The sequence below is a fragment of the Malus domestica genome, chromosome 17, assembly GCF_042453785.1.
Source record: "Malus domestica chromosome 17, GDT2T_hap1".
NCBI lineage: Eukaryota > Viridiplantae > Streptophyta > Magnoliopsida > Rosales > Rosaceae > Malus > Malus domestica.
In genome coordinates, this window is record NC_091677.1 from 21,096,268 (window position 1) to 21,123,706 (window position 27,439).

A 27,439-nucleotide genomic window follows, 5' to 3' on the forward strand; every position below is an offset into this window, starting at 1 on the left:
GACTCATGGCCGCACATACTGCTTTCTAGGCCCATATTTTATGAGGTCGGTACTTTCCTTTAGGGGACGTTTTGAATGCCTCCAAGGGAAATTGTGGATCTTGAGCCTGAAGCAGTCTCTTGCAAGGTCAGGCTCTTATTATCAAATAGGCCAGATGGCAAATCAGTGATGAGAGACGTGTCTGCATCTGACAAGACAAATGGCTTACTAGTACTTTAGACAGTCTACTTCACCCGACTTGTCCTGTCCCGGACAACATGGCCACAGTGGCAAGAGATATTATTTCAACGTTTGATCAATCTTGGAATGTGGGGGCTATACACAATATCCTTCCTCCTGGGGAATCTGCGGCTATTAAGAGTATCATTCTTGGTGATCTTTCTTACCACGATCGTCTGATTTAGCCATGGTCCCTCAATGGTGACTATTTTGTTAAATCGGGTTATGCCTTTGGTTATGCAATCACCTTGGGCAACCTGCCCTTGTCTACCATAATGCTGGTTAAGCCATGTGTGTGAAACCTGCCTTGTGGAAACTCATTTAGGGAATTGAAACACACCCTAAAATCAAGTTCTTTTTCTGAAGGATTGCTTAACAATTGTCTCCCGACCATAGAGGGTTTCTATCGCCGTCAGGTTCGAATTAATCCTTTTTGTCCGATTTGTAAGAATGAGCCTGAAACTGCTGAGCACATGATTTTTCTCTGCCCGTGGACTTCTGCGGTTTGGTTCGCATATGGGCTGAACTATTGCATTGATCGTCAATCTATCACTTCGTTTGACAGATGGTTGTTGGCTCTCTATTTGGTGGTTGATGGCTCGGGTATGACTTTACCGAGAGTATTATCTTCAGTCTCTTTCCTTTGTTGGGGGTGGGCACGGGTCGAGCTGGTCCAAAATTAGAGGAACAGGACTGGACCTGCTCGAAAAAGAAACGAGGCGGATCGGAGTGGGTAATTGAAATTTCGACATTGAAACCGGACCTAACTCGACCCATTTGAAATGGTCTGGTTCTTACGGGTCCATGAATCCAAATCCAAATTTAGGGTTACATCTAAATATTCGCTGCAACAATCTCTGGTTCTGCATCGATCTGTTCCCATATCTTAGCTTCTCCGACATCGAATGCTAGGTTGGCTGGTGCTACACTAATCTCTACAACAAACCCACCACTGCATGCTAGGTCGGCAACTGATTCTTTTCCGAGTGCAGATCGGTAGAGTTTTAAGGGAATGACCAAATTACCCACACCGAATCAGAGGAGAATTGGATGGGATTTAAGAAATAAGTTCGTGGGGATTTATCATTTTTAGAAATGGGTTTATGGGGATTTAAGAAATGGATTTTGCAAGCGGTGGTGGGGAGAAAATTTGGGGGTTTTGGAAATTAAATGCTCACAGGGATCATATAAGGAAGAAAGAAAGGCATAGAAAGATTTGCTATGGGTGAGGAACCTCAACGTGCTACTTGGATTTGTCAACGACAATAGCATAGAGACAAATGAGACATACTCACCCAGGGGATTGAGGCCAGAGCCAGTGATCTCATCTGTTTAGCTTAGAAACAGGCCAACTAACAATCCACACCATTGATTCCATATTAGAAATGGGCTAGTCTAGGGCCCCAACCTTCTTGAGTTTTGTACTTACCTCACCCCTTAATTACATCTGCCCTGTCCTGCCCTGCCCCGTTTCTTCTCTAGTAAATTTGTACCGCCCCAAACCTAGCCCGAATCGTGATTACCCGCCTTTGACCCGTTTGCCCATCCTTACTTTCCACATTAGAACTTTGCTTTGATTCGAGCATTCGAGAATAAGAGAGAGAGACACAGAGAGAGAGAGAGAGAGAGAATCTAATTTAAGGCTGAGAAAAATATTGGACCATCGAGATTAAATCTCAACTAATCTAATGGTCATTAATTTTCTAAATTTAAATTAAAATATATGGTTTTTTTGTGGTATAAAATTATTAAATTAATATTTTTCTTACCGTGTAACGGGCTACGCACGTATCTTAATAGGTGCTTATTGAGTTACCCGATTAGTTATCGTGTCGACTCGAAACCCTGTTAATTTCTTATCGTTTCGTGTCAAAATTGCCAGTGCCCAACCGTTTCATTTCCTATCCCTGGGAAGGAGAAGACAACGTCTCATTGAGTATTACAAACTGGAATTCTACGATTGCAAATTCGCAATCAGAAATATGACTCCAATATTTTTTTTTGTCAACATGAAATTCATTGAAAGGGAGACAAAGCTCCAGAGCAAATACAAGGTCAAGGTAGCAAACCAGGGCTAGAAAACATACAATAAGGAAAGACAAACTAGGGCAGATCGCCCACCACATGAACAAGGAAGGATAACAAGACTTGAACCGAAGCTTCAGTCACTTTCCCTGAACACCTAGACCAAAAGCCTAATGTGGACATGATAGACTGCTGTTAGAGAAAATATGGATGAGAGTAGATGGGGGTTTGGTCACTCAGACTTTTGGACACATCCCTTTTTTACAGTGCGATGAAACCCAGTCGGCTGCAGAATTCGCTTGGCGAGGGATCCAAGACCAATGGAAGAATTGGAACCGGTGAATAAAATTATGAATCTAGTTGAGGATAGGGAAAATGGCTTATCGAGAGTGACGGGAGCAACTAATAATGCTTTGAACCAGTGTCGCGAAATCAAATTCAAAAATCACCTTGGAGAAGTTATTTTGAACTACCAGTTCCATGGCAAGAATGGCACATTTAGCCTTAGTTTCCAAGGGGCTGGTAGCCATACCTTTGGCTCATTTACCTATGATTAACCTCCGAAATTCATCTCTAACCACCACTCCAAGACCCTAACACAAAGAAGCCTTATACCACGAGGCGTCGTAGTTGATCTTAACAATATTTGGCGGGGGAGGGGCCCAACATGGATGATGTAGAAGGTTAGGTTGAGGAGAAGCGGGAATCAGGGAAACCTTTATAAATTCATTGCTAGCTTATGTTGCCACTTTCATGGTTTTATATGGAGAAGAGAGAACATTATTAAAACTTGCATGTCATCCTAATGGAAAGCCTTATTGAAAACACCATCAATATAACTCTTGAAAACAATAGATCAAGTCAAAGCTCCAATACCATTTTCCCATGATGACCGATGAAAATTGAACGATTTTGTAAAAAGTGCAACATGCAAGCTTTGAGTTTCATTGGCAAGATCTTAACTTCTAAGAAAGGCTTCACAACCTTGAAAAGAAAAACTCCTTCATTTTGCATATCCTTGCACATTTGATATTTTGTAGTAGTGTATTAAGGCTTTTTTATTAATCTCTTATTTTGGAGTATGTAGTACATAGCCACAAATGTGTTTTTATGTTTTGAAGTAATATTTATGTGACAATGTGGTATGTGCAAATTTAGAAAAAAATATATATTTACAAGTCAGGTCATTTTACCTATTATTGGGTAAAACAACCCAACCTATCAAGAACCCGTTAAGATAATAGGTGTAACACGACATGACCCATTAAGATAACAGGTGTTACACGAAACTGACACGAACATGGCAAACACGATCCGTTTGCCAGGCCTAGTTGGGCCACTAAATTTAGCAATTTTCTTTTGGTACATAAGAGGGCCCAAGGCCTAATAAAACCAAATTAACGCAATACAAAACCGAACATAGATATAGATTTAGCCAAGTTTACTACAATAGTGTGCTCTCTCTTCTATATCACGGTTCAAATTTGATGTAGAATGGAGCAGTAATATTTTCTCCGACTAACCGCACTAACATTTATTACCAAAGATGGTAACAAGTTTCTCTTTGTGAGTGAGAGTAGCAACAAAACTAAGATTTCAACCCGCCATCCCTATTTCCATTGAGGGTCTGGCAATCCTTTATTTTCCTCTTTGCTTTCTCTTTTTTACTTTTTGTTGCTTTTTCCCTGCTTTCCTTCATGTTCTTCTTTGTCTTTCCACCCTAATTGCCTCTGATCTTGCTACCCTCAGATCTGATTTTCCTTTTCCCTATCCATCCATCTACATATCTATCATCCATCCACCCATCCATTTGTATGTCCTTCATCCATACCTTCATCTGCATGCCCCTCTTCTGTCTTCTCGGAGCAAATCTACAATCCCTTTTTATTGCAATTTGGGGCAGTCCTCCTATGAGAAGATGTGTAGAGTTCTAGTGTTCACACCAGCTCAGGTGGCCATCCCACCACCTTCTCTCTATCTGCCTTTTTTGGCAGTGTTACTAGTGGTAATTCTACGAGCTTCTTTGGTTTTCTTAACCTAGTAGTAGCTACCTACGAGATGTTCTCTGATGGAGGTTGAAATCTACTTTCTTTCCATCTCTTGAAGTGTTGTTTGGTTGGTCGTTTGACAAGTGATGGCTTGTGCTCATCCTGTGGTGCGATGCTTATAGTGGCTGATGTAGAAGAAAGTTGTTAGGGTTTGTTTTAATGTTGTTTTGTTTTGGACTCAAAACTACGTTTTTGGGCTCTGGGTTACTTTGAAGGTCCATTATTTTGCTTGTTCTATTATTGTATATAGGCCTTCTATTGTTGTGCTTTGATAATAAAGTAACCCCTTTTACTGAAAAAAAAATGGTAACAAGTTTGATAGACCTCATGTTTAATTTTTTTTTTCTTCCAAAAGTCTCGTTGTAATTAAGAGTTGACCACTTACTATTTGCAATTTGGTGGGTTTGATGGGTTAGCAGATCTTCTCAACCTTCACAAGAATTGGTTGGACTTGAGTTGTCCAATTTTAATAAGCTCAATTCCATAACACTTATTTTTCAAAGATTTTTCAAAAATTAAACCAAATACTATTCTTCTTCTTTTGGTCAGAATCAACGTTTACTTAAGTTAAACAAAACAAAGTTGAGAACTTGTTTAGCTGCCGGCCTTAGCTTTGGCCAAGGTCGGTGGCAGCCCATTTCCCTTTGCTTTTCTCATTTGTTTCCCTTATGTCTATTCTCTGTTTCCCAATCCCTATACTCCAATTTGAATTGTGCTTTGCCCCGATCAGAAAATATCCTTTTTCGATTTCCCTTTTCTTCTTCTCCCCAGTCTTTCCCCCTCTATGTGTCTAAACGTTTCTTCTTCTTTCTCTCCCACTTGGCTTCACCCCCTCTCAATTCCACCTTTGATTCGATCTACCATTACTTCATTCTGCCATTTTTCACGGCTTTATCATCAGAAGGTGAGTAAATCTCAGGCTCGGGTGTTTACATCACCACCTTCCATTTGTGTGTCGGTCTCGACACTGTTGCCACTAGTGCCACTAGTTTCCTTCCTAGTTTTCTTCCCTTGGTGGGGGCAGATTGGTTCCTTGTGGAGTTCGATTGAGGACAACACTTCTGCTTCTTAGTTTATTTTTGGGCCTTGGTTTGGTTTCTTCTCTGGCGTTTGTAGGGAAGTTGGTTAATGGTAGTCGGGAAGTGCTTCAGTGGCGGCATGGGAATTAGGTGGCTAGGGTTTGTATTGTGTTTTCTATTGGTAGCTTAACCCATGGGTTGGGCTTTTGTGGTTATTATTTTGGAGGTCCATCTTTTGTTTTGTGTTTTTATGTTTTTGAGCCTATGTTTATGTAAGCATGTAAGCAAGTTGTTGGTAATGAATTTTACCTCTTATAAAAAAAAAAAAAAAAAAAAAAACAGAAAGTCTAGACCGGTTTAATGTTTCAACTATGCACAGATAAATTTAAACTATGAAAGCAACCTAAACGTCAACCAAAACAAACATAAGCAAGCCATCGTTCTTATCCAAATGGACAAATAACAACATAATTCAAGTCTTGTCATCCCAAAACTTATACATAATTATGTACTCTAATGTCGTAGCACAAAGCGATGAAAGGTTTATCAACGTAATCCCTTATAAAACAAAGTCTAGAATCCACTAGAAAATTGAGAGAAATCCCAAAGGGTTGTGTTTGATTCATTCTTGACTGATTGTCATCGATACATTCAGATGATTGAAATAAAGATTACAAACATTTGAAACAACTCAAAGGACTTCTAATAATTAAAACAACATTAATTAAACATTAATCGAACGAAAAACGAAGAGTTCGATTTTTATTACGAAACCTTAAACGCTGTTTTGGAAGCTGAAACGACCTTGGATGGCCAACTTCTTCTCCCTCGTAATCTTTTTCATTGTTGTTGTGGTTTTGATGATTTGGATTGTTAGCTGGGGTGGTTCCATAGCTTGTTCCTCGGACTTCGATTCGCTGTCTTAAAGACAGGGCGTAAGAGCTTACGAATTATTTGCCTCCGGAAACTCTTTGGTTATTTAGATCGAGGGCTTGGAACAACATCTCACGAAGCTCTCCAAATTGTGTAGTTAAGTTTGCAATCTATTCTGCCTCCGCATCCAAGTCCACTCGAGTAATTGGGGCAGGTTCACAATTACGATCACCCATGGATAGATACGGTAATCAACGATGCCAAGATGAGAGAAACCCGCTCTAGTACCAATTGACGCAGAACGAAGTAATCAAAGGGTTACCAACGTAATCCCTCGAAGAACAAATCTGGAATCCACCAGGAAATTAAGAGAAAGCCCAAGAGGTTGTTTGCTTAATTGGTAATTGAATGATCAAAATGATTATAGGGTTTAGGAGAAAGCCCTCTACGGTCTTAAACAAGCCCCACGTGCTTGGTATGATAGGTTATCTTCCCATCTTCTTACTCATGGTTATACTCGTGGCTTTGTTGATAAAACTTTGTCTGTTAAGAAGGTTAAATCTCATGTTGTGATTGCTTAAGTGTATGGGGATGACATAGTTGTCGGGTCTACTTTTGATTCTCTTGTGAAACAATTTATCGATATGATGACCAGTGAATTTGAGATGAGCTTGGTTGGTAAATTAGACTACTTCCTTGGACTTCAAGTGAAACACGAAAAGGATGGCATCTTCATTTCCCAAACAAAGTATGTCAAGAACTTGGTGAAAAAGTATGGCCTTGAAAATTCAAAAGTTGCTAAATCTCCCATGAGCACATGTGCTAAAATTCACAAAGACTCAAGTGGCAAGAATGTTGATCAGACACTATATATAAGTATGATTGGAAGCTTACTCTACTTGACTTCTAGTCGACCAGACATCATATTTTCTGTTGGGGTATGTGCATGGATTCAAAGCTGCCCCAAGGAGTCTCACTTACAAGCAGTTAAGAAGGTTATCAAGTATGTGAGTGGAACCACTGATTATGGACTTTAATATACTCATGACACCAACACAATTATGGTTGGGTACAGTGATGCTGATTGGGCTGGGTGCATTAATGATCGAAAGAGTACCTAAGAAGGAGTTTCCTATGTTGGGAACAATTTGGTTGCTTGGCATAACAAGAAGCAAAATTGTATCTTTTTATCTACTACCAATGCAGAATATGTGGTTGCTGGGAGTTGTAGCACTCAACTGATGTGGATGAAACAAATGCTCACTGACTACAGTATATCTCAATCCACTGTTCTTGTTTATTGTGATAACATGAGTGCAATTGATATCTCTAAGAACTTTGTCCAACATTCGAGAACCAAACATATTGACATTAGGCATCACTTCATTAAAGATCTAGTGGAAGCTAAGGTTCTTACACTAAACTTTGTACCAGTTGAAAAACAACTAACTAACATATTCACTAAAGCCCTACATAATCAAACGTACAAAGATCTTTGATAGTCTATTAGTCTTTCTGCTATGAACTGAATTATTTGAATAGATACGCTTCCAGGTTGTGTCTGTCTTGTCAACATGCTCATCAGATACCTACATTTTGTCTCTCTATATGTTTATCTTAAATGTCATACATTCATGATATTTTTTGGATTATCCTTGGTTAATTATTCGTTGTGAGGTCAAAGGTTCTCCCTATTATCTTGATGGCCTCTGAAAAATCATTTTCCAATCATCCAAATCTAGTGGTGTTCTTGAATTTAATGTTGCTTTGGTCCTAATTGAGTGGTAGTGACTTTACTTACTCTATAATCTGGATCATATGCCAATTCTCTTCTTTTTGTCCTCTCCCAAAAAATAAAAAATAAAAAATTCAAATGGGAGAGTGTTTTATGAAAGGACCTTCAAAGGAAAGTATATATTATCAAATGGGAAAATCCCTTCATTTAGCCTTCCATGCAATGTCATAAGTAATCCCTCAAGATCCCCCTTCGTAGGTCATGTATGCAATTCTCTCAAATATCAATGATAATTCATAAAAAATTCACCTTCATTCAAATGACATCGGCACTTCTCAAATTGGTGCCTTACTCAAAGTTCCTCACCAAAGTTGGCTTTCTTTCAAGTCTTATGCCTTGCTTTTTGCGAGCCTTGTCCATTGTCCATGTTATGTAAGAAGTGTTTGTCTCTTAAGGTCAATGGATTATTAAAAACTTGGTTAACTTTGAAAATGCTTTTGAGATTTAATGCTTGGTTATATGACTTTAAGATGGCTATCCAAAATCCTTTCTGACATACCTTGACACTTCACTACAGGATTATGAGCTTGTGTTAATCTCATTATTAATGTTTATGTATGCCTTTGAAGATTTTTCCATTAAGAACTGCATTGCACGTCTACTTTTTGTGTTTTTCAAATTACATATGTCTTGGAAGCATAGATATTCAAGCTACAATGTAGTTCATTTTCATCTAGTGGTTATGTTGTTGGTCGTCTATTGGGGCAAATCTCAAATTTTGTGATAATCTTGTTCAAGAGCATGTTCATATTGCAAGCATCATTTATGGGGGAGTTTTCATTATAGGGGAGTTCAATCACAACGCATGCATCTTTTCGTGCTTATTTGTTTATAGTCTCATTGCTGCTACATTGTGCTTGGACATATCCACATGTTCTATTTCAAATTAAGTATCTATTATGCCCTTGTTGTTCTTATCATGCTTATTTGCAACAAATTTGACTGGTCTGTGTGATCTTCCACCATTTCTTTGTCAAATAATGATGATTGAATCTCAGTTCGGCCATCCTTCTTTAGTGAGAATCAGAACTGATCATGGTACTGAACTTGAGAATGCTCAATTTGATTAATTTTGTTCCACTCATGGCATCAAACATGAATTTGCTACTCCTATCACTCATCAACAAAATGTATTTGTTGAAAGAAAAAATCGTGTTCTGATTGAGATGACTAAGGTGATGTTAAATAGCAAGAATCTAGCAAAGCACTTTTGGGCCGAAGCTATGACCTCCACATGCTACATCTCAAGTCGTGTGTTCCTTAGGCTAGGAACTGATGTGACTCCATATGAACTCTAGAGAGGTAAAAAGCCAATAGTGAAATACTTTGGAGTTTTTGGTAGTGTTTGCTATATTCTGAGACATCGAGAACACCTAGCCAAGTTTGACTCAAAAAGTGATGAAAAAATCTTTCTAGGATACTCCAACACAAGCATAACCTATAAAAGTTTACAATCTTTGAACTAATACCATTATGGAATCCATAAATGTCAAAGTCAATGACTCTATCATTCTACCTGCTCCTAATGCTGACACTATTGATTTGTTTTCTCGTCCCTTAAAGGATAAACCTGATGTTTCTGTTAAGTCATATCAGTTATCAAAAAGTGACACCAGAGAGTGTATCTAATTCTAAGCAAGATTCCTATACCATGTTCAAAGACAAGCCAAAGTGGGCCAGAAGTTATCGAGATAATGAAATAGTGGGTCATGTTGATAAAGGTGTTATAACTCAAAGGTAAATTGCTGATGAAGTTACCAATGTGTGCTATGTGTCCCAAATTGAGCCCAAAAATACTAAAGATGCCTTAACCGATAAGGAATGGATTTTGGCCATGCAGGAAAAGCTGAATCAATTTGAAAGGAAGGAAGTTTGGTCCCTTATTGATCATCTATCAAATACTAATGTTATTGGCACTAAATGGATTTACCAGAACAAGTTTGATGAGTCAAGAAATGTGATCAGAAATAAAGCCAGACTTATTGCTCAAGGATACTTTCAACTTAAAGGTGCTGATTTTGATGAAACCTTCACTCATGTTGCTCGTCTTGAATATGTCGGACTTCTTTGTGCTATTACATGTCGTTTAAAGTTCAAGCTATTTCAAATGGATGTCAAAACCGCATTCCCTAATGGATATCTTAATGAAGAGATCTATATGGGATAACCAAAGGGCTTTGAAGATCCTCACAGACCAAATAGGGTTTACAAACTGAGAAAGGCCCTTTATGGTCTTAAACAAGCCCCACGTGCATGATATGACAGATTATCTTCTCATCTTCTTGCTCATGGTTGCACACGTTGCTTAGTTGACAATGCACTTTTTGTGAAGAAAGTGAAATCTCATGTTATGATTGCTCAAATATAAATATGCATGATATTGTTGTAAGATCCACCTCTAATTCTCTTATGAAGTAGTTCATTGATATGATGACAAAGGAGTTTTAAATGAACCTTGTTGGTGAACTAAACTACTTTCTTAGACTTCAAGTCAAACAAGAAAAGGATGGCATTTTCATCTCTCAAGCCAAGTATGCCAAGAATCTAGTGCAGAAATTTGCTCTTGAATGATCAAAAGCTACAAAATCACCAATAAGTATGTGTGCCAAAATTCACAAGGACTCAAATGGCAAGGATGTTGACCAAACTTTGTATGGAAGCATGATTGGAAGCCTACTTTATTTTACTGCAAGTAGACCGGATATTTCCTTTACAGTTGGGGTGTGTGCTCGCTTTCAAAGTTGTCCGAATGAGTCTCATTTACTAATAGTCAAGAGGGTTATCAAGTATGTGTGTGGCACCACTGATTATGGAATTCAATATACTCATAACACCAACACAAACCTAGTTGGGTATAGTGATGTTGACTGGGCTGGTTGCATTAATGATCAAAATAGTACTTCAGGATGAGCTTTATGTGTTGGGAACAATTTGGTTGCTTGGCATAGCAAGAAGCAAAATTATGTCTCTTTGTCTACTATCGAGGCAGAATATGTGGTTGTCGGGAGTTGTTACACTCAACTGATGTGGATGAAACAAATGCTCAGCGACTACGGTATCTCTCAATCCACTTTCTTGTTTATTGTGATAACATGAGTGCTATTGATATCTCTAAGAATTCTGTACAACATTCTAGAACAAAACATATAGATATAAAGCATCATTTCATTAAAGATCTTGTGGAAGGTAAAATCCGTACCTTAACCTTTATGCCAACTGGAAAGACAGCTAACTGACATCTTCACTAAAGCCCTAGATAATTAAAGGTATAAGCATCTTTGAAGGTTTATTGGTCTCTGTGACATGAATTAAATAGGTTCTATAGCCTTACTTCCAATAGTTGAATATTTTGTCTAGTCTGTGCACGTTTTTGTGTAGACAGTTATCTCATCAGATCATTTCATTTTTTGCTCTCTGTTTGCATCTCTTAACTGTGATACATTTTTATTATTATGTGGATTAACCTTGGATAATTATTCACTATGATGTCAAAGGTTCTCCCTATTCTCTCAAATGGCCTCTGCAAAATCATTTTTCTACTCATTCAAATCTTGAGGTGTTCTTGAATTTAATGTTGCTTTGGTCCTAATTGAGTGGTAGTGACTTTACTCACTCTATAATCTAAACCAAGTGTCAATTCTTATCTTCTTTTTGTCCTCTCCCCATATTAAAACAAGTTCAATTGGGAGAGTATTGTAAGCAAATGGGTATCTTCAAAAGAAAATAGTATATCATCAAAAATGGGAAAATCCCTTATTTTGGCCTTCCATGCAATGTCATGTGTAATGCTTCAAGATCCCCTCAGCAGGTCATATCTCAAAATGTTTGAAAAATCAAATGGTGATTCATTAAAATTTCACCTTCATTCAAATGACCTTGGCTTTTCTTAAATTGATGCCTCATTCAAAGTTCTTCACCAAAGTTAACTTTTCTTCCAAGGCATGTGCCTTGCTTTTTGTGAGCCTTGTAATATGTTCATATTATGTAGGAAGTGTTGTTTCTTAAAGTCAATGGATTATTAAAAGTTTGGTTAACTTTAAAAATGTTTTTGAGATTAAGTGATTTGGTTTTATGATTTCAAGATGGTTATCACAAATCCTATTCCCTTATATAGACACATCACAGTTGCATCATGAGCAAGTGTTCATCTGTGTCTTATTGTCTTTGTATGCCCTTGAAGAGTTGCATTTTGAGAATTGCATAGCATATTGTTTTTGTCAAACACTTGTCTTATCAATATCTATTGGAAGCATTGATATTCAAATCATTATGTAATTGTTCTCTTTATGGCTTATGGTTTAGCTATCTTATATTGGCGCAAAGATTACAACTATCATTTTGATCTCCATCATTTTAATATGTTGGCTTCTATTGTTTGAGACCATTGTGTCTTGTTTTTTGCTCAAAAGTTCTTTCGAATGGACATCTTTCTTTTCTGCTAAGTCACTGTCCCTTGTCTGAAAACTGTAACCTTTTAAAGGTTTGTCTGTTGTGCTTGTTTCAAGCCATGTCTATGATTATGGGGGAGTTTGATTATATCAAGAGCATCACTCATGGGGGAGTTCCTTTCTTTTGCATGCATCATTTTTAGAGGAGTTGGTTCATTTACATGTGCTTACTTAAGCATGCTGATATGATTTTTACTTGTTTTGATCCGTTGTGCTTCTATTTTCTTGCCTATTTGGTTTTTGCGTGTGATATTCCACCTTATATTTGTATTGTCATGACAAAAAGGGGGAGTCAAAATTTTTGTTTCTTCCTTAGCAAGCCTTTTACCAATTATAAATTTCACTTGTTCTTGTCAAGAGTTGTTTTTTTGCAGGAGTTATCACTTGGTCTTCTTCTATTAATTAATGTTCTCTTAAGTGGGTTTTGTGTGAAATTAGTTTTAAGCTTGGAGTATTTTGTCAAGGAAAGCCAAAGGAGGAGATTGTGAAGTCAAGACTTTTAGGTTTGGCTTTCCTTGTCAAATATTGTAATTAAAGCTCACACATGCTCAATCTAGCTTTAGGATATACTTTGATTATGAGTTGTTGCTGTTGGAGTAAATGTTCAAGATGTGGCACTTTTCACCTCAAAAGGTTTGTTCATGCATGTGCATTTCATATCTATATTTGTGTTGCATTTTGTCTAGTTTGATTGTCTAATCAATTATGTGCGCTAACTTCCAGATGTCTTTGCACACAAATTAAGACAACCCACATGGGCTACCTAACACCTTTCTGCTGGTAGTCAGTTTCTGGCCATTGATATGCCTAGATTTCTTTTGCAGCCGACAAGTGTCATTGGGACAAGTTGGCTGATGGAAAATCTGATTTCCTTGGGTATATTTGTTCCCTAGGGTTTCAGATTGGTTTTTGGGGATTTGGAATTATTCTAGAGTGAGAGATTTTCCTTAAAGGCCTTGAGTTTGCCTCTTCTCGATTTATGAAACCTTAACTGCCAAACCTTCTTCTTGCATTAAACACCAATCATTAAGAAATAGGTTTGCATTGTTTTCATGGTCTTGCATTAAGTTTCACATCCTTATATAGACCTGTTTTTAGGATTCACATCAGTTTCCTCTTTCAAATGTTTGACTGGAGAAATTGACTGGTCATTGAATCCAAATTTACATAACCATCATTGTCATATCATTTGCATTCATTATGTTGGTTCTCGGTGCCACAAGGTGATGAGCTTAGGAGGAGCTGCCACTTCATGAAGACCGTAGGAGTTCATCTCGTGTAAAGCACGGTTGCATAAAGGTAAAGATGCTTTATAGATAGGGTTCTAGGAATTGAGCTTTGTGTGAATCTTTTTATGAACCTTTGTTTACACTAATGGATTGGACTCATTGTTGAGTCCCCGGTTTTTTAACCCAGTGGTGGGTTTTTTCGGCCAAAAACTCCTTGTGTTGATTATTGTTATTCTTGCTCACATATCTTGTTAATTTGCATGTTACACATTGACTCTAGGGTTTGCAAAAAGATAAGCGTTGTCAACTAAGTTTAATAAAATTTAAATGTACAATGAACTAATCCCTTGTTAACTAGAGTTAAGTTAGTAAACCAGGTATAGTTGTTTATTCTCAGTTTTGCTAAACTAACAAATCTAATCTTAGTTGACTGGTGACGCTGACTAGTCAATCAAGCATATATTGAATTTTAAATTGCAGGATATTCCGCATGTGTACAAGATATACGTGCTTCAGTTTGTTTTGTTAAATTTATATTGTTCACTTTGGAATGATTTTTATCAATGAATCTTTGTTAATTTTATGAATTCATTTGTTATTGCTTAACTCATGAAAGTAAGTTCATAGTAGATGTATAACTATGAGAATTTGTTGACAGGCTGTGCCAAGTAGATGTATAGATATGAGAACTTGTTGACAAGTTGTGCCAATGATAAACATTATTGTATTTGGTTGTTATCGGGATTGAAGGAAAATTTTTGTCCTAGCTAAGAACATGTGAGAATATTTGAACACATATGCAAACTATTAACACATTAAAGTAGGCATGCATTAAAAAACAATTCTAAAACCCATGACTTTCAAAGCCTAGTGAATGGTGAACCAAGAGACTCTTTAACAACATTAAAGAGAGAAGGTTTTAGAGATTCATTACCCTTGAAGTTCATCCTTGTTTACACAAGGGATTCACCCAAGTGGAGGGCCTTCAAGTAACCTCCTAGCTCCTTGGATCTTCCTTGTGATTTCCTTCCTTTTTTATGCTCCTTTGCTCCTTGAGGATGTGAGGAAATGATCTCCAAAAACACCAAAGGTTTGGTGTCTCTAAGTCTCCACACCAAGGATGAGGTGTGAAGATGAAATGGATGACTTAGAGAAGAAAAGATTGCTAGCTATCTCCTCTCTAAGTGGCCGGCCTTCTTGTTGAGAAAAAGAGAGAAAGTGTTTCACCTCTTTGCCTCAAGAAAAACCCTAATGAGGTAAAAGCTATAAAGATGCTTTTATATCTCTTTTCTTAGGTGAGTGGCAAACTTGCAATTAAGCAAAACTTCCCACTACCCTTGCTATGGCCGGGCATCTTAAGTGATTGGGCTATTTGCCCATATTTGTTTTAGTTGTTATACAACTTAAACATAATGGGCCTAGTGGACCGAACCCTTTTAGACCCCGAAGCCCAAAACTAACTTAAAAGCCCAATACGAACCTTTCGTAAAATTAATTAACTAATTAATTAATCTTGACTATTCTCAATTAAACCATTTAATTGCTTATCCATCTCATTTACATTTCTTCACTTTCATCCTTACTCGATGTACGATCCATTAGGTTCTAATTAGCGAGGCAGTGGGCGATTGTTACTCTTAACGATCGATTATGAATTGAAACTACATTTCAATTCTCCCTTTGATTAAGATTAGTTTTTGCTAATCTTCAGGGCTTCCACAAACCATGAGTGACACCTAGCAGCATGTCATGGTTACCCAAGCTAAGTAGAAGTGGTTGGAGAACCTATCCAGTTACAACTACAATGTAATACGGTCATTCTCTAATACAATACTCTTAATCACATTGTTTGAGTGATAGTTTATTTCATGTCTACTATCCAATGTGATACTTCTCTATATGATTCAATTGAATATGATTTGGAACAAACTTCCTAAGTCATATTCATATGTTTTGGCCAAAGACTCTCGAATCATATCTTAGAGTATTCTCCTTCTACCATGGAAGGTTAGAGATCCCTTGTTGTGCATTCATATGCTTACATGACTAGATAGCTTGACCCCAACAATGCCATGGACACTCTCAATGGAATGCCTTTGACATGATCAAAGATCAATGACCTAACCATTAGACATCTATGATGCCTCAAGTCAAATGACTACTTTGCATATTGCAACTTACGAGTTCTTACATGACATGTATGTTCGAACTCTCTTTTGATCGTTGTTCAGTGTACTCGATTACTCTTTCAAGCACCTATGTGTTTGTCTTAGTGTCCAACACTAAATGACTTGAGACTAGTCATACTCATGCTTGAGTTGACATAACACATACTAACCTTAGCGGATTGTCAATGCCCAATTGACAATCCTATGACTAGGAACGTTTTAGGAATGAACATAAGAGAAATGTCTCGTTAATCTAACTTACTTAAATCACTTCTCTCTTAGATCAAATACATTCCTTGGATTCCCTTATTGCTTAAACACATGATACAATAAATAGTGATTAACAATAAGCTTTGCCCTTCATTAAACATATAATAGTTTAATACAATAAGTATTCTAAAAGCTATTACATCAAATGAGTGGCTTTGTGGTTGTGATGAATGGTTGTATTGTTATGTGTACATGAGATGGCAAATCAGGGGGTTGAACTCACAAAAAATCATGAAGAAGAATCTTATAGAGGAAGGGTTAACAACCTTTCTAAAGCTAGTCATGTCTTAGGAGTCTTGCATCACAAGTTTAATGATGCACAACTTGCTGAATTTAAGGCCTCATGCTTTGGACACTTAGAGAGTGTCGACAGATTAGCCTTTAGTGGGCAACTGGTGCATGAATTGTCGATCCGTTGAGTGGAAAATCAGGGGGTGAATGACCTAAAGGGACACACATATTTAATAGGATGTGAGGTCACCCGGTTCATAAATAAGGACTTTTGCCTCATTATGGGGCTTCATTGTGACGAAACCTATGATCTAGAGGTTAAGCCTTCCAACATTAGGTGTTGACTAAGTATTTTCCTCAGAAGTTTGGTTTTGTTGGAGAAAGTAACAAGGGTAAGGGTAAGGGTAAGGTTGTGAAGGGTAAAGGTAAAGTGAAGACCGCCCCCAAGAAAGCTACAAAAAAGGTTTTAGTGACATGTGTCGAGCTTCAAATGGCGTTTAAACAATGCGAGGATGAGGATGATGCGTTAAAGATGAGGCTGGTTTACTTCGCCGAGGGTATGTTGATATGGCTAACGAGTAATGTGGGTGTGAACCTATAGTACTTAGACCTCATAGAGGATATGGATAGGTTCAATACTTATTCATAGAATGCGATATCAAACAACTACAGGACAACCTCTGTTTTACTACTATTATGAGAGGGAGAGGAACAAGGGATGGTGATGCAGAAAGAGATGAGGAGGATGAAGAGGAATAATCCAGGGGAAGTAAGAAGAGGCAAAGATCCGGATGGGGCTGCAAAGGGTTTGATTATGCTTTTTAGGTACAATTTGTTGGTTTGATAGAGTACTAATGAGGGTCAAATTGTTGTGATTATGATGAGCACTAATTCAGTATAAGTGCATGTGTGGACATACGAAAAAATTGCTAAACTTGAGAAGCCACTACGTTATTGCAAGATGACTGATCCGGTAGCTGTCCCAAGAATTCTTCAGTGGTTAACAACGAATAGGCAGCCAATCCATGAACAGGTCCAGATGTACATAACTGAGAGCCAAGAGGTATGACCTTATTCCAAAAGCTATGAACTTATAAAGTATTGTGAAAGTATTTTAATATTTGTTTGAATTATGATGAATGTTTTTTAGTGTTTATGAATATGTGTTTTGAGAAATGTACATAACTGGGAGCAGAGATGTATGACCTTATTTCAAAAGTTATGAACTAAATGCATTGTATTTAGATAGATTATCTATGTAGTGGGTTCTATACATTTACTAGGATCCTAAAACCATTTTAATCCACTATCATAAACAAGGGTACATAAAAAGGTCTGATTACAAAGTTAAGCACAAATAAAATATAGCCACAAAACAGAAGAACAAACTCTAGGAACCCTACTATTCCTATGTCACAAGAACCATTTCCACCATCAACAACCAAGGAAGAGGCAAAGAACAAGCCTCGACAAGAGACCTATTGAGAATGGGGTTAGACTTCGTACTCAAGCCAACCCATGTCATTCTTAATTGATTAGAGAAATGGTCGAAAATGACCTTTAATCCACTTGACCAACCACTGTAGACTTGAAGTCCACAAATGTGGTGGTTAGGGTGGGGATGAGCACTAGCTGCAATTTGAGGTAGAGTGGAAGCAGAAATTGAAAAATATATGGCATGAGATTTGAGAGGTAAAATAAGGCAAAGAGGAAAAACATGTGGTTGGGAGTAGAAGGAGATGGGGTGAGTATGGCAAGGCTAAGTGAAAAAGGTGGGGGAAGAATAGAAACAAGAAAAAAACCACAAAATGGGCACATCATACAAATATGAGACGCTCGCTCATAACAATGACAAGAGCTAAGAAATTGCAAATAAGAGGGGTTGCCGTCGACCCCAAAAAATGTTAGGCCGACGACAAGGGGAACTTTAGTTTTGGGTTTTGTGTCAAGCATGAGGAACGAGGTCCGAGAAGGGGTGAAAATCTTGTTTCCAATGACTTCTCTAGAAAGCACTTGTACAACACATAAGCACTTTTAAATTTTTATGCCAACATATATAGACGGGTTGACACACAAAGGTGCATGACATTGAGATTGTTGAAAATGCACCAATAACATGCCTCGTTGGTGATAATAATGTCAACACATTATTGTAGCATGTTTACTTACTTGGTATTAGAGAGGTCATAGATCAGTATGAGAATGAATGCGCATAAGAATTAAGATAATCAACTATCCAATTATCCCATACCTGATTTTGGGGTACGTCATACCAAAATCAATGTGAAAACCAACTTACTTATTTATCATTTGGTTGTTAATAAGCGCAATGAAAATGATATATATTTCTATTCCTTATTCGTAAACGTTCTCTTTATGTATATTGTTAAGGGTGGTGCTATTTACACACTCATTTTTACCTTATGTACACTCTTTGTTAATTTTTGTTTTTTGATTTTTTAGAATTCATTCGATCTGATGGTCGAAAATTAAAATAAATCTTTGACAGATACGAAAAATATGTGTGAATAGCACCATCCTGATTAATTCATACCCGGACTTGATCAAAATCAATTGTACATCACAAAAGTTGGAAGGATCTATAATGGCCTAACTCAAAAGAGAGTTGACCCAAAATAAACCCGCACAACAAGGCTTTGGTATAACATACTCTCATGTCACAAAATCCTTCTTCTTGGAACTTCACCGGCCCAGTAAATGAAGCCCAACACTAAATGTATCCAAGTTCATATCTCCGAAACTGCAATTCTTTTATTTCAACAGCCACTCTCTCTCTCTCTTGTTCTCCCAGAAAAAGCTCAAACCTTTAAAGAGGAACAGAGGCTGCAAAAGTCCCCAATCGGTTTTCTAGGGCTGCAATCAATCTTGAGCTTCCATCGCCATGTACAAAGCAGCCTCCCGACTCAGGTCCCTCAAGGTCAGTCCCAATCTCTCTCCTACCAAACCCTAATTTTCTGCTCCGTTTCCTATGCATTGTAAACCGAATGGAATTCATGTTGTGAGATCTGCGTTTATCCTTTCTGGGTTTTCATTTTCTGGATTTTTCGACGATTGTTTGACCAATTTTGGGTATTGTTTTATTGATTGATGCGGATGTATAGCATTTTAATCTGATTAGATTTCATTTGTAGAGGCGAGTGAGGATTTTTATTTTTAATTGGAGAAATAAATTGGAAATTAGTTTATGGTCTTCGTAAATTATGTGTAGTTTTCCTAATTAAATGAGAAATCTAATTCCAATCGATATACTTATCTATTTATTTGAGAAAATTTAAAGGGATTGGAGTTTCTATTATTTGGTTTGTGTTAGGCATAGATGATATTGTGTATCTGTAACATGATTGATGAATATCTTAGAATTAGTGTTTCTGATTGAAATTTGTGAGGAGCAATTTAGGATAGTTGCTGGATGCGAAATGTCATTGTTCTTGATTTTTTACATGTCATTGACTGTTCCGTGATGTGAATATGTTTGAGTAGGGCCGTGGAACTTTGGGGGCCACCCGGTTTGCAACAAGTGCAGCTGTATCGAAGCCTTCATCTGGGGGTCTCTTTAGCTGGCTGACGGGGGAGAGCTCAAGTGCCCTTCCTCCTTTGGAAACCCAACTCCCAGGTGTTAACCTTCCTCCTCCAGTACCTGATTATGTTGAACCAAGCAAGACCCAGATTACAACTCTTTCTAATGGTGTCAAAATAGCTTCAGAAACTTCAACGGTATGTAATACAATGTGGCTAAACTATTCTTTTCTTGTACAGCTTTCTCATTTTACCATTCAATCTTGTCGGTTAATTTTTGGCTCTTTTTATGTTGAGTATTCAGAGTCCTGCAGCGTCCATTGGAATATATGTGGATTCTGGTTCCATATATGAGACACCAGTATCCAGTGGTGCCTCACACTTGCTAGAACGATTGGCTTTTAAGAGTACAACCAACCGGAGCCACTTACGCATTGTGAGAGAAGTGGAAGCAATCGGTGGTCACATAGGAGCCAGTGCCTCTAGGGAGCAAATGGGATATACTTTTGATGCTATCAAGACCTATGTTCCCCAGATGGTGGAACTACTTGTTGACTCTTTGAGGAACCCTGCCTTCTTGGAATGGGAAGTCAATGAAGAGGTAAAATTTCTAGTCCTTAAATATTCTGTCAAAGTTATTAGACATCCTTTTTGGGATTCATTGGACAAATTCTGTTGCATTTATATACCATTTATAGTTAGTTATAGTATTTATAAGATCGGAGGAGTTGGGGTGGTAGAAGGTTGTCTTGTGTTTAATTTTGTATTTCCGATTTGTAGAAATAAAAAAATAAAAAAAACAGCAGAACTTTTTGACATATTCCTCTACTGAGAATTAGTTTGGGCACTTGAAGGAGAGAAGTTTGATTGAATTAGGGAGGATTCACAGAGGAAAAGTCTTGGCGATTTGTTGTCAATTTCGTTAGTTGTTCAGTCGTTCTTATTTCAGTACACTTGATTTTTATACAGCTCAATAAGGTGCAGGCAGAGATTGGAGAACTTTCTAAGAATCCGCAGGGCCTACTCTTGGAGGCGATTCATTCTGCTGGTTATTCTGGTGCATTGGCTAATCCTCTATTGGCTTCTGAATCATCACTAAACAGATTGAATGGCAGCATCTTGGAGCAGTTCATTGCTGTAAGATTTTAAACCTATTAATACTGTGTACTCTTGCGAACTAACCCTTACCTAAAATTCAATACTGCATGCAGTGCAGTTCTTATTTATTCAAATAACTTGGTTTTCTTGTTTACTTTTCTTTTTAACATTGTTCTATCCTTATTTCCTATTAATGTCTGATCTGGTGTGGCTACTGACTGGTTGCTGACGTGGGAATCTCAGGAAAATTATACTGCTCCTCGTATAGTTCTTGCAGCATCTGGGGTTGATCATCAGGAGATTGTATCCATTGCAGAACCACTTCTCTCTGACCTACCGAGTGTGCCTCGCTTCGAGGAGCCACTATCCAAATATGTTGGAGGAGAGTTCCGTTGTCAAGCTGATACACCGGTTCGTATTTCTGTCCATTCAAGTGTTGTTTCTCCTTTCCTTCATACTTTCCTCATTGTCTGATACACAAATGTAGGAAATTGTCACATAAATTATTTAGTTTTGTTGCTAACATGCTATCTGCGATACTCATCATCTAGGAAACACACGTAGCTCTTGCATTTGAGGTTCCCGGTGGCTGGCGGCAAGAGAAGCAAGCCGTCCTTTTGACAGTTCTCCAGGTTCCACATTTACTCTTGGAATGTTTAACATATTTTACAGATATTTGTAGAATCATCTGGTTATTACTTATTGATACGTCATCATAATGAAGACTCAAATGTCATGTATAGATGGTTGACGATAACAATTATGTATTTGCAGTTGCTGATGGGAGGTGGTGGCTCTTTCTCTGCTGGGGGCCCTGGAAAGGGGATGCACTCAAGGCTATGTAAGTTTTATCTAGGCTTCTAGTTTGTAGCTAATTAACTAGAGTGCTTGACTATTATTCTTGTTTGGTTGGACATTTTTTATATAACAATCATTATGTTTGTTTGACAACAGATCTCCGCGTCTTGAATCAGTATCCACAGATCCAATCCTTTTCTGCATTCAACAGCATATTCAATGATTCTGGGTTGTTTGGTATTTGTGCTAGCACTGTAAGGCTCAACCTTGAGTTTTCTATTATTGTAGTTAATGTTGATTTCTGGGGTAGTGTCTGTGCATGTGGGTGTGTATGACTAGGACAGAAGATAGATTTATCGATATGGCATCTACCTGCTTTCACATTATAAATTGAAGTCTGGCAATTGATATTTTCTGTTGGAACAACCCATGCTGTTTGTCAAGTGCATTTACCATGAGTTTATAATTTCAATTTTGGCAATTGGAACTAATTTCATTAAGCTAGTTTTATGAAGATGGTTTTTCTCTGTTGAACAACACGTATCAGGATGGTTTTGTGTCTGCCTTTTATCAAATAATATGAATCGCCAATTGGCTTGATCATGTTGTTTGGTAAATAATTAATGCATGAATCTTATATTTGAAAATGATTTCTTTTGTTGCTATTTTTGAATGTAGGGCTCTGAATTTGCATCGAAAGCAGTTGATATAGCAGCACAGGAATTACTTACAATTGCAACACCTGGACAAGGTTTGCTCTTTGTATTTCTCATTTTTGTCTTGTTTCTGAATGAACGATTTCTGATTTATGTTTCTCATTACTGCCTTTCTTGTTTGCAGTTACGGATGTACAGCTCAAACGTGCCAAGGAGTCGACAAAGGCTGCAGTTTTAATGAATCTAGAATCTAGAGTATGCCCTCTCTCTCTCACACACATGATTATGCTGCAGTGGTTTTCTGATGCACTAGTTTGTTCGTAATTTAAGATTTTTGTTGTTGAGGTTCGGTCATTCTTAATGGGTTTTCAATTTCATTTTCCTTTTCCATTTTGCAGATGATTGCATCTGAGGATATAGGAAGGCAGGTTTTGACATACGGAGAGAGGTAATTCAATAACTGTTCTGTTTTTTCTATTTGGTAAGCTTTTGCAGTATTTGTTGTGACTTGCTAAAACATACATTACTATTTACCGTTGCAGGAAACCTGTGGAGCACTTCTTGAAGACAGTGGAAGGAGTGACGTTGAAAGACATTACTACAATCGCGCAGAAGATTATCTCTTCACCTCTAACACTGGCAACATATGGCAATGGTAATTTCCACTTAGACACTGATCTCGTCGTTGCTGTTACTGGCATTGATTCAAGGGTGAGGAAATTAACCCCTCGTGTTTTTGTGGCAGTTGTACATGTACCGGGTTACGACTCAATTAGCAGCAGGTTCCATGCAAAATGAGAGGGTGCCTCTGCTGCCTGTTGGCTGTAATTTTTTGAATCGCGTGGCTACTCACGGCTTCCAAGCTATTCGCCTTTGTTGGCATTTGTCGAAATAAAATTTTGAAAGGTTAATTTGATCCAAATTACTTTCATGTATGATCAGGATTCGTTTTGGCAATATTATTTCTTTCCTCTCTCTGCGGGAGAGAGAAACCCTTGTTTTTTGTATGTTAATATTTGTTAAAATTAAGAAACACTTAGTATTACGGTCTAGTATTCCTTTTCACTTGTAAATGAGAGGTTTTAGGTTTGATTTTCGCTAAAGATGAATTTGAATCACATTATTGCTATCCCATAGTGAGATTAAACTCATCCCTCTAATAGTTAAAATTCTTTTTCTAACCTATTTTGGGTGTAAGTTTATAAGGAAATTGTAATAATGGTTCATCAACTAAAAATTCATTATTATTGGTCATTCAACTCATCAAGCTGTGTAGTTATGGTTATTTTCATCAACCTTGTCAAAATTTTGTCAAAAATAATTATGTTTGAAGGATCATTGCTACAATTGGGTTAAAGTTGAAGGACTGTTGCTTCAGTTGAGTTAAAGTTGAGGGATTATTTTTCCAGTTGAATTAAAAAGTTGGAAGACCATTGTTACAATTTTTTTATTTGATTTTTCATATGAGAGATTATATTCACACACCCTAAATTACTTCTTCCACATCCTTTTAATTTTTTAATATTTTTTCTATCAAGTGTTAGTGGTGTGTAGAAAATATTAAAAAATTAAAAAAATGTGGGAGAGGTAATTTGAGGTGTAAATATAATCTCTCTTTTCATATTTGCCCTTTGATCTAGCCTCATGTAACTCATTTATGACCATAGTTGCACGTTTTTATGAGTTGAGGAATCAATGGTAATATATTTTTAGTTAAGAGACAATTGTTCTAATTAGATAAAAGTTGAAAAACCATTGCTACAATTTACTCTTAAGTTTTTACTCTCAACTCAACAGGCAGAGTAACTTAATTACGGGTTAGAATTAAAATTTAAACCTCATCCATTAAGGAGGGATTAAATTTGGAAGTTACTGTAAACACGGAATTTCCTGCTATGAACGAGACAAGAAACACGTGTACAAAATAATATTTGTATTGATGATTTAGGGGTTACAATCTCTTCTACAAATTTAGCCTCTGATTCTATCTTTGCAATGGGTGGATTTGATGTTGTTGGTCCAAAGGGCCGTCAGGGCTTGATCTTGGGATAAACAGTTGTGCAGATTTGTTGACGTCGTGGATCCAAAGGGCCGTCGGGGCTTGATCTATGGATGAACGAATGATGAACGATGGACACTTTCTTCAAGGGCCGTCGAGGCTTGGTCTTGAATCAGTGGAAGTTCTTCAAAGACCGTTGGGGCTTGATGTTGAATGAGGATTTGACGAAGAACGAAGAGAGCTCTCTTGATCCTTCGGGATTTTCTTGGGAGCTTTTGAGTTTCAAAGCTTCAAGGTTGTGGTATGAGGTGAATTGGTTATCAATTGGTGTCCCAAAATGAATGCCTTGGCCTCCTATTTATAGAATTCCAAAACTTGATTTTTTGGATTTAAATAATTAGATGAAATAAATCATTTCTGCCAGGTGTTGACACGTGTCCCGTTTGATGACTTTTTCGATTTATTTTGATTTTTCGTTTATTCACATGCTATGTGTAAAATTTATGTGACACATAAACATTGAAATTTTAATTATTGATCAACATTTATTTTACCGAAATTTCGATGTCTACAAATGCCCCCACTTCAAGGCGCGTCGTATACATGTACTTGTCACGTGTAGAAGATGCGTTTTGAAGTCCCTTACTGCAGATGTTGATCCAAGGGCCGTTGAGGCTTGATCTTGAACTGGGTTGGTGATTTCTTCAAGGGCCGTTGGGGCTTGATCTTGAACTTTGTTTGAAATTTCTTCAAAAGCCGTTGAGGCTTGATCTTGAAGGTTGAAATTGGACCACAAGGAGCTTCATGTGGTAGATGATCTTTCGCTTTGGTAGTGGGTGAATCGGCACGTATTTTGTTGCGCTTGTTGACTTTCCACAGCTTTGATCTTGAACTGGTTCAGAGGATTTTCTGGTTTCCTCCAATTGTTGACTTTCCACATCTTTGATCTTGAACTGGATCGGAGGACTTTCTGGTTTCCTCCAATTGTTGACTTTCCACAGGCTTATTCTTGAACTGGGTTGGAGGATTTTTTTTGGTTTCCTCCAATTGTTGACTTTCCACAGACCGTTGCGCTTATTGACTTTCCACAGGCCATTAGTTCTTAAATTACCCGCAGGAAGTTCTTTCGCCTAGCAGAAGTGGTGGCAACCTTTTGCCTTTAAATGGTCCTTCAAAGCATCACTTTTCAGCCACTCATCCGTGCTTTGCAGCTTCAATGTAAAGAGCCAACACCATATCAACTGTTTTGAAATATTTGCTGAGGAAATTCGAGATCCGTCAACAGTTGAAGATGAGTACTCGAGAGCAACGCTAGGTAAGCAACCAGGCAAAGGTTCCTGGCAATCAGTTCCTGATCGGACATTTAATTTCAGGTTCCGACTGATTGCTTCCTTTCTCCTTGTTCTGCAGGCAAGAACAAAGGCAAAGGAAATGATAGGGAAAAAACATGATATGAGATACCTTTGCTTTCGACCCCGATGATATAAGATACTTTTGCTTTTGAAGAAGTAGCGGATGATCAACACATGTGTTTGTTGAGCTTGTCTCCACATGCTTCGATGCATCATTTTCATTCGCCTCTTCTGTTCTCCTGGCAGATGTGGTATCTTCTCTAGAAGCATAAGATGTTGAGATAATGGGTACTTCGAGAGCAATGCTAGGTGAGCAATCAGGAAAGATTCCAAGCAGTCGGTTCCTTACCAGGAGCTTGAGTGGAGGTTCCGACATATTGCTTTCTTTATCCTTGTCATCGTAATGAAGAGGGAGGACAAAGAAAATGATAGGGTGAAAGCATGCTATGAGATACTCTTGCTTTCAACCCCAGTGATATGAGATACCTTTGCTTTGATGTGATTTGGCTGAAAAAGCGTTTCCAGGGAGGAAGAAAACTGAGTTTTGGTTGCAGATGCCTTCGGCAAGGAAGAAGAGTCAGGCTGGATGTGTCTCTTGCCATAGAGGTTGGTGGTCGAATTATATGGTGAGCTCCCAACAGCAAGTGGCAGGGTGGATGTGCCTTGTCTCCCATGCTTTGTCGGCCAACAGTCGGGTAGGTGAGTATGATGGACTCCACACGTTTTCAACCTTGTCAGTGATCTCTGGCAAAGTTACACGTGATAGCCGAAAGCTAAAACTGCGTCTGAAAAGTGTTGACGGATTTTACGCAGGAAAATCCGGGTTTTGAAATTCGAAGAGTGGCGTTTCTTTAATTTTTTTTTTTTTGAACAAGTGGTTGTGTTGCCTCTTCTTTTTAAAGAGGTGTCAATCATTTTCGACCTGCACGCTTTGAAGATTGCTCGCCTTTGAAAATCGTCCTTGCTGTATTTCTGAGATTTTTTACTCACTTCAACCGTTTTCTTTTACCATCTTTTTGAAAATGGCTAACCCATCTAACATTTGTTTAGATTTGAGTCTTAGCAGTGACGCAGGTGCACCGCGTCAGGGTCATATATGGCGCCTGTCCTTCTCATCTTCTAATGGCCCTCTTACAGTTGAAGACTCTGTAATGAGGGATGCAGCAACGGCTACAGTTGTAGCTAGAAACCTTATCACTCCTAAAGATAATAGGATACTTTCACAACGGTCCGATGAATTAACTGTTCGAGAGTCCCAGGCTCTCAGTGTCCAGTGTGCGAACTCTGTTTCCAACATGGGCCAACGCTTACTTGTTCGAACTCGCCAGGTTGAATCATTGACAGCCGAGGTGCTAGTTCTTAATCAAGTGATCAGACAGCTGAAGTATGAGAATAGAGAGTTGCATGTGCTTGCAAATAATTATTCGACGAGCATGAAGATGAAGCTTGATCAGTTGCTGGACTCCGAAGGTCGGATTCTAAGTGACAATCAGAGATTTGTGGATGTATTCCAGAGGGACCTTTTGCCTTCGTCATCTAAAGTTCGACTAGGTATTGAGGCTCCGAATAATCCATCCCCAATGCCTCCCTCTTCTAGCGTTCCGCCGAGTACTAAGGCTTCAAGTACTGAGGCTTCACATAAGTCGCCGAGTATTAAGGTTTCAAGTACTGAGG

General features: G+C 38.0%; 1 protein-coding gene across 1 annotated transcript; it reads left to right on the forward strand.

Annotated features, from left to right (window-relative positions):
• The first annotated feature begins 18,940 nt into the window (after positions 1–18,940).
• On the forward strand, positions 18,941–23,466 carry LOC114822565 (mitochondrial-processing peptidase subunit alpha-like). The gene is made up of 13 exons (XM_029097136.2): positions 18,941–19,263; positions 19,827–20,060; positions 20,167–20,463; positions 20,832–20,999; positions 21,204–21,371; positions 21,512–21,592; positions 21,735–21,801; positions 21,915–22,012; positions 22,437–22,509; positions 22,599–22,669; positions 22,813–22,862; positions 22,957–23,069; positions 23,160–23,466. The coding sequence occupies exons 1-13, from the start codon at positions 19,228–19,230 to the stop codon at positions 23,210–23,212; spliced, it is 1,509 nt and encodes a 502-aa protein (XP_028952969.1). The 5' UTR covers positions 18,941–19,227; the 3' UTR covers positions 23,213–23,466.
• Positions 23,467–27,439: the final 3,973 nt, after the last annotated feature.

Bases quoted from the DNA above. Each gene is read 5' to 3' on its own strand.
- LOC114822565 (XM_029097136.2), top strand. From the start codon at position 19,228: ATGTACAAAGCAGCCTCCCGACTCAGGTCCCTCAAG. The intron at 21,593-21,734 runs GTTCCACATTTA...ATGTATTTGCAG, and splicing joins TCCTTTTGACAGTTCTCCAG to TTGCTGATGGGAGGTGGTGG. The intron at 21,802-21,914 runs GTAAGTTTTATC...GTTTGACAACAG, and splicing joins GGGGATGCACTCAAGGCTAT to ATCTCCGCGTCTTGAATCAG.